We start from the raw sequence: 8657 nt of genomic DNA on the forward strand, positions 1-8657 counted from the left end.
ACTCCCCAGAGACTCAACGCTGCATTACCATGGCACAAAACCCGGCCCTTACCCTCGGTATCCAGCATTCAGCTTCCAACCACACTGACAGCCACACCAAGCAAGATGAGAGTGAAGCGGGCCGTATGGGTGCCTACCCTTGGCAGGAACCACAGACTCCGTGGGCCACACCACCTGCTAACCCTCCTCCAGTCTACCACCACCGCCTCCACACTCTTCCTCATCTGCGACCCAGAGCAAGAAGAAAACCCCTACACCGTCGCCTGGCAAACTGTGCTGCAACACCTCCAGCCCCTGTACACCACCTCCAACACACAAGCATTCCACCTCCAGCCACAGGGACGTGACTTTTTACAAGGGGAGAGTGGTAAAATGCGTGACTTACAGAACAGTGCCCCCGAAATATACCATAGTGCCCCCGACAACAAGGCAAGCAAGATACAGCCCAGTATGCCCAGGAATGTGCCGACACCCCCACATGGACCCCACAGGGTAGCCACCACCAGTCGGAAAAACTCCCGGCAACAGCGACATATGTCAGCCCGGGCCGTGTGCCCCTATGTCATGCAGCCACCACGCCGTCGCCGTCGTAGGAGAAGGACACTACCTTCATGGAGTGGGATTGTTGAACCAGCTAGGGGTGGAGTTGTTATAGACACTCCAGACAGCGCCCCTCCTCATGAGATGGCCTATTGTCGCCCCCCTCCTTGTGAGACGGCCTATTGTCGCTCCGAAAGTGTCCCGGTAGAGACGGCCTATTGTCGCTCCCCTCCTCGTGAGAAGACCTATTGTCGCTCCGAAGGTGCCCTGGTAGAGACGGCCTATTGTCGCTCCCCCCCCCCTCGTGAGACGCCCTATTGTCGCTCCGAGGGTGCCCTGGTAGAGACGGCCTGTTGTCGCTCAGAGGGTGCCCTGGTAGAGACGGCCTGTTGTCGCTCAGAGGGTGCCCTGGTAGAGACGGCCTGTTGTCGCTCAGAGGGTGCCCTGGTAGAGACGGCCTATTGTCGCTCCCTCCCTCGTGAGACGGCCCACAGTCGCTCCGAAGGTGCACAGAAGGAGGCAAGGAGCGAGATGTCACCCCGGCAGGAGACAAGAGCCCAGGCCTCCCATCTCAGAGTGGCCCAGACAGGCCTCACAGCCTCCCCTGGCCTCCGCTCCCTACGTCTGGCTCTAGAGCAGACGCACCTGACGGGCCCCAGTGTAAGTCGATGCCGCAGCCCTCCCCTGTCGGCGCCCCTAGACGCTGGAGACCGCAGTCCGCAGTCTCTCCCGATTCTCCTCAGGACACCCGAGCGCGATCTCCATATGCCCCTACGACGACGTAAGGCTCCCACTTCCGGCCGAGACTTGCGACAGAGGTTCCTGGAGCTATTCGGCCCCAGTCCCGAGGGCCATACTCCTGAGCCCAGTCCGGGAGCCACGGGTAGCCCAGGACGCGAGAGGACGCCCTTACGAGTTGTCCCGTGCCCTCTTGGTACGCCTCCCCTTGGCGGTGCCCCTAGCCCGGCAGGATTGCCGACGGCATGTTCCCACCTATCCCCACGATGAATACGTGTGATGTTACAGTGTGAGTGATTTAGGTTAAGTGTGATTTCCCCTAGTATAGTATTGTGCAGTGACATAATATAGTGAATATCGGGGCAAGTAAGATCACAGTGAGAGAATAAAGGACGAGTGTGTGGAACAAGATCTGATGAACTATATTCATGAGTGACGTCCCTTATATACAATTAGTAAGCCTGTGCCGCCTGGAGATTCCTCCGTAGTGACATACCCCTACTACTGTGAGCTCTAAAGAAATATTACCAGAGAGTATTAGTGATATTCCCTCACTCACGCTGCCCGTAAATCTTGTACGACACTCTCTCGTCCCAGTATCTAGAGTAAGCGTAAATCAAGAATAAAATCAATTACCAAAATCCCTTTGCTAGTGGAAAACGTGTAGTTCTCATTGTTAATATTTGCCTCTCTCCAGTATTACCATAACTCCCTCCTAGCCGTCACAAGTCACTCCCCGCACCCTCCCCTTTTCCCCTCCTTGTGAGACTCACCCCCGGCGCCTCCCGTGCGCGCCTATATTCACTGTACCCTGAATACACTAGGATTGAATGTGTTGGCATTAATGTCAGATAAGCAAGTATCTTGCGAGATACCCATGTCCTAGATAAGGTTTTATATTGCCATGTATTATGTTGTAATATCTGCTGAGTTGTCCTGTGTCTGATTGTGGTAATATACGTGTAAAGGTTATTGCCCAGAGTTTTTGTGTCCTGCCTCTCTTTATTGCACTAAGCTCCGGTCTCGAAAGAGGACCCCGCTCCACGTTAGGTGTAGTAGGAACGAGAAGTCGAGCCTATTTTCACCTAGCATTACACTGACCAATCCAAACCTAATCTAACTAAACCAATCCAAACCTAATCTAACTAAACCAATCCAAACCTAATCTAACTAAACCAATCCAAACCTAATCTAACTAAACCAATCCAAACCTAATCTAACTAAACCAATCCAAACCTAATCTAACTAAACCAATCCAAATCTGATCTAACTAAACCAATCCTAACCCAATCTAACTAAACCAATCCTAACCCAATCTAACTAAACCAATCCTAACCCAATCTAACTAAACCAATCCTAACCCAATCTAACTAAACCAATCCTAACCTAATCTACCCTAACCAAGACTAGCCAAATCTGCCCTAATCAGTCCTAACCTATTCTAACTTAACTTATCCTAACATAATCTTCTTCCCATGCGGGTCACCTTTCCTAAGTATTGCTCTTGTATCGGTGTCTATAACGGGGTGGTCATCATCTGACTGTGGCTGATAAGAGAAAGATAGGGGACTGATAAGGAGAGAGAGAGAGAGAGAGAGAGAGAGAGAGAGAGAGAGAGAGAGAGAGAGAGAGAGAGAGAGAGATCCAAACATTCCTCAGGAGATGGTAGAGGAAGCTGGTACTGATTAAGAGCTCCTTCGTGCGGCCAGCTGAGAGAAAAATGAAAAAGAGAGAGATAAGGATAATGAGGTCAGGAAGATAATGAAGGTAGGAGTCATAGAAAACGCAGCTGCTGGGATAGAAAACAGGAAATAGATTGAGGGTTATTCTGTGTGTGTGTGTGTGTGTGTGTGTGTGTGTGTGAGAGAGAGAGAGAGAGAGAGAGAGAGAGAGAGAGAGGGAGGGAGAGAGAGATCTGGACATCGTGTAACTAGAAATCGACCATAAAGCTACAGGTTAAAAGAACGAATTCGCAGAAAACCAGAACACTGAGACCATGACAAAAGCCCCCGCCCCAGCTCTCTCTCTCTCTCTCTCTCTCTCTCTCTCTCTCTCTCGTGTGCATGGGTCCTATTTAGTTACAACTAAGCGCCCTTACTAAGGTTTCCATCGTAGCCTATTTCCCCTCCTCGTATCGTATTTCCTCCCTGATTACCGTTGTCAGGCTCCTATGACTCACCTTCAGCTGAATAAAATTGTCTGGCATTAGATTCTAAAGCAGTTTTTCTAGTTAGCTTCGGGTGTTTCGAAACGCATCCCTCTTAGCGATTTTTTCTACACATTAAACTTTGCATGTCGCTGATTGGATGTGGTTGAATGTGTTAGGAAAAATACTTATAGACAGTTTGACCATGTAGAGAAGATGAAGAATGAGAGACTGATTAGCAGAGTGTATGTGAGTGATGTGGAGGGGGAGATGAGGAGAGGAAAATCATGGATGACAAAGCGGGATGGAGTGGATAGATAATTATACTGTATATATGAGAAAGAACATAAGAACATAAGAAGAGAGGATAACTGCAGTAGGCCGGTTGGCCCATGCTAGGCAGCTCCTAGAAGAGTAACTGAACTACTAGAATGAGATAAGGATAGCAAAGAAGAAGGCTCTCCCCCGCCCTCCAAACCCTCCAGCCGAAGCCGGCAGGAAAAAGTCAGAAAGAACACCACGCCGTATAGAAAAACTGGCGTGGACATTTTACAGGAAAGTGTGAAAGGAGAATAGAGACTATCATAGTGTAACCTGAAAGGAAAATTTATTTTTGAATTAGTATTGGTTATAATATTTTCTTTATTCTATATCCACCCCTTATTTGTCATATGCTTATCTAGCCTATGCTTGAAACTCTCAATGGAAGAGGCAGCAACTACTTTACTAGGTAGCTTATTCCATTCGTCTACTACTCTATTACCGAACCAATTTCTACCGATTTCCTTTCTGAAACGGAATTTTTCTAGTTTGAAACCATTATTTCTAGTTCTATCCTGTATGCTCACTTTAAGTACCTTGCTAATATCTCCCTTATTTATACCATTCATCCACTTAAAAACCTCAATTAAGTCTCCCCTTACTCTACGCCTCTCTAGCGAATGCAGACTTAGTCTTTTCAGTCTGTCTTCATATGACAGGTTCCGGATGTCATGTATCATTTTAGTCATTCTTCTCTGTACATTTTCTAACGAATTAATATCCATTCTATAGTAAGGACACCAAAATTGTACTGCGTAGTCTAAATGTGGCCTTACTAATGCTAGATAAAGTTTCAGTATTACTTTAGATGATCTATTGCTCACGCTTCTCGAAATAAATCCTAGGACCCTATTTGCTTTATTTCTCGCATTAATGCACTGTTGCCTAGGTTTAAGGTCGTTACTAATCATAACTCCTAGATCTCTCTCGCATTCAGATTTGCTAATTTCTTTGTTATCTAAGCTGTATTTAGTATCTCCAATGGTCTTGCCTACGTTAAGTACTTTACATTTTTCAACGTTAAATTCCATTTGCCAAGTTTTAGACCATTTGGACAATGTATCGAGGTCTTTTTGTAAGTTATGGCAATCGTCAGTCGAGTTAATGATACGCCCTATTTTTGTATCGTCGGCAAATTTGCTGATTCTGCTATTGACTCCTAAGTCTAGATCATTTATATATATGATAAATAATAAGGGACCAAGTACTGAACCCTGTGGTACACCACTAGTTACTAATCCCCAGTCCGACTTAGTTCCATTTATTAATACTCTCTGCTTTCGTCCTTTCAGCCAGGATTCTATCCATTTTAAGATATCGCCGTCTATACCGTGTGCTCGAACCTTTCTAACTAACCTTTCGTGTGGGACTCTATCAAAAGCTTTACTAAAGTCCAGATAAATAACATCGTACGCTTTATCGCTATCTACTGCCTCATAGACCTCCGAGTAGAATGACAACCGATAGATAGACAGATAAGTCAAATATGAAATTAGGTTGATATAAAAACGATATTGACACCATACATAAGAATGCAAAACTCCAATACGCAAAAGAAATAGCTAAGGAGGAGTTGCTACGAAGCCTACAATGCCACCTAGAACACGGCCTTGTAACCCTATCGAACTGCAGACCCTTACTGAAATCGAGATGGATGAATACAGAACCCTCTAAACAGATCTAACAGGAGTATCTTTTGACAACGAAGGTAAATGTGTAAAGTGCGGTTACTAAAATGGCGCCTTTATGTCTGTCTGTCTATCTATCTATCTATATCTATCTATCTATCTATCTATCTATATATATATATATATATATATATATATATATATATATATATATATATATTACAACCATTCCCTTATTAGCTACAACGAATCGGAAAAGCAGACGGATTGGTGGGGTGCGCAGGCAGTGTGAGGTGGGTAGGCAAGGTTGAATGGATGGGTGGGTGGGAAGGGGCAGGGTGGGTGGAGTGGATAGAAGGATGGGTGTGGTGGAACAGGTGGATAGGGTGGGAGGGCAAGGTTGGGTGAGTACGTAGCCTAGGTGGGAAGGTGGATGGGGTGGGTGGACAGGGCTGGGTAAGTAAGTGGGTGGGAAGGTGGGTGGGTAGGTGAGCAGAAGGGGTGGCGAGAAAACAGGTCCTTGGTAGGAATAGAGTCATGGCGAACATATAACAACCCCTGAAATGAGTCCAAGGAGGAACAGATTCAGAGTGCAAGATGGAACCCTGGGAGTCTGGAACGGCCATCCCGGGTCCCAAACTGTGGTATGAATGGTCATGGGTCTTACTTTAATTTCAAAATATAATAATGGAGTTCAAAAGTCACATAATTCCACTTGTAGAAATCTTTATTTATATGAAGTGACTAAACACTTGAATATTGTTAAGTCTCTCTCTCTCTCTCTCTCTCTCTCTCTCTCTCTCTCTCTCTCTCTCTCTCTCTCTCTCTCTCTCTCTCTCTCTCTCACTCTTTCTCCTACCTTAGCCCTTGGACGAGGTGCCTCAGCCTTGGGTCCGCCTGGTAGAAGTGAGGGAAGGAGAAGCCAATGGAAGCCCCCCAGTAACAGGGCTTCATATCTAGGACTCCTGTAGGTGGGCATCCTCCTCCACTACAGTAGCAAGCGTTCTCGGGGTGGTCCGTTCCGTAGGAGAATACATCGTTGGGGGGAACGAAACGGTATGCAGATATCCCAGATTGATTTACCGTTTCATTGTAGACTAGGGGTATGGCCCGACAAAGCTGACCGTTGAAAATGTAGAGACGATTGCTTTTGGACACACCTGGGGCGAAACCGTTGGCGTCCGTGCCGTGGATTTCGTTACAAATATCGCCGCTCCAGAATTCCAGCTTCTGCCTCCCATTCCAGGCTAGGATTTGGTTCATCATGTTGGCGTCGCCCTTGCCAGTGTGCATTGTGTATGGTTCCTGCACTGAATCGTTAAATCCGACTAACAAACCGAAGAGTTGATGGGGGTAGGGCAATTTCTGGAGCTTCCTCGCCCACTCCATAACCCTCGATTTGTGTCCCCACAGCAATTCTCCAACTGTTAGTTTACGTAGAGTTTCAAAACCATGGATTTTCTTAGCTATCTGAATAACCATCCTTAGAAATCCTTGGTTTTTTACTGCATCGGCTGCATTGACGAAGGGTATGTTGACGGAGACAATGACATCGCTCTCGGCCCCAACGGACATTTCAGGCTGAAAGTAGTACAAGGGCCGAGTTCGATAGGTGACGGAGCCGTTACTATGAAATTCGACCTGCTCCTTACTCTCCTTCATTAGGTAGACATACGGCCCTCTCTCCTCCACTCTAGGCTTATCGCCCGCCATGAACTGTTTTGGATTGGTCAAGTTGAAGACAAACACCCTATAGTACACTGGCACAGGGGTAGCTATCCAGGATTCATACTTCTGGCTCCCTTGCCGTAGAACCATTCGATCTACCGCTACAGAATGCACTACGCTATCATATCCCGACAGCATAAAGATTACAGTGGCAGCGCACCACAGAGCTACCATCCACAGACAACATCTGCACCTCGCACTCCTGTTCATCTGGGCAACTAGAGTGTTCATGCGAGGAGGCGGGTGCTCTTCAGTGTTCTCCGTTATTTTACCCATCTTGCTGGTGTGTTTAATGACTTACTATCCTGTAATTCAGTATGGACGGTGGTTATTAGCACTGAAGTGGTGACATGTGTAGGTGTGGAGGGGGTATACAGTACAAATTTCCTGAAACTTTATATGCTTTCCATGGCACTTCTCCGTGACTACCATCATATACTAATGTTCACTTCTCGTTAGGGTGGAATATGACATCATTGCAACTGCACTTCATTTCCATGGCACTTCGTGACTGTCATTATATTCTAGTGTTCAGTTCTTGCTATGGTTGAATACACTACTACGGTTCTACATTCTTTACATTTCTTCGTGACCAGCACCATATTCGAATGTTTCTTTCTTAACAGTGACAATTTCTGAAACAAAATATAGTTACATTTAATATCAGTGTACTGTAGAACAGTACGATTCTCCATCCATTCCTCAGCACTTTTTCTTGACTAGCACCATATTCCAAATGAGACAGTCCTAGCATGTATTCAATATGGACGGTGGGTATCAGTATCAAAGTGGTGACGTGAAGGCGTGTACCGTTAAGTACTGCTGGGCCTCATGAATTCAAGGTGGATGATGAGTAGGCCTATTAGTGCCAGAGTGGTGACATGTGTACGTGTCTGGCACACAGGAGTACATGTTGGGCATCAGTGAACGGGCTGTCAAATCTATGCCAAGAGCTGAATTAAAAACAAAACAAAACAAAAAGAGAGAGAGAAATAAAAAACTACCACAGACTTTTAGATTCAACTGTTCAAAATGGCCGGTAGGTAATAGTGCCCAAGTAGTGATATGTGAAGGCATGGCACGTAGGAGGAATGCTGGGCCTCAAGCAACGGACTATCGAGTCTATACCCAGAGTATGATATATTTAAGGATAGAAAAAAATCACCACAGACTTTTGCTCCAACTGCATAATATGGATCAGCGGTGGCTTTAGAGGTGGGCAAAAATATTTCAGTATGATCTTAGTTTTCTATGGACGGTGGGTGTTAATGCCAAATTGGTGACATGTGAGGGTATGTGGCATGTAGGAGGACTGCTAAAACATTTATTATTATTATTATTATTATTATTATTATTATTATTTATCCCATCCTCTTCCCACCTAAGTTAGTTTAGATTCGTCCATCTGTGTTAAGGATTATGATAATTATAATAATATGATGATGATGATGGTCTTATTATTACAGGTATCATTATTATTATTATTATTATTATTATTATTATTATTATTATTATTATCATCATCAGTATTAATATTATAACTATTATTTTGTTTT

General features: G+C 45.3%; 1 protein-coding gene across 1 annotated transcript in view; it reads right to left on the reverse strand.

The window, feature by feature from the left end:
* LOC145409512 (lysosome membrane protein 2-like) overlaps positions 1-7377 on the reverse strand; it is a 45370-nt gene extending 37993 nt beyond the window's left edge. The window contains exon 1 of the mRNA XM_080279904.1: positions 6233-7377. Coding sequence (XP_080136030.1) covers positions 6233-7377 — 1145 coding nt within the window. The remainder of the gene's footprint in view (positions 1-6232) is intronic.
* Between the last annotated feature and the right edge of the window lie 1280 nt (positions 7378-8657).

Source organism: Coenobita brevimanus, chromosome 81, assembly GCF_032717465.1.
Source record: "Coenobita brevimanus isolate Jiangsu-jjx chromosome 81, ASM3271746v2, whole genome shotgun sequence".
Lineage (NCBI taxonomy): Eukaryota > Metazoa > Arthropoda > Malacostraca > Decapoda > Coenobitidae > Coenobita > Coenobita brevimanus.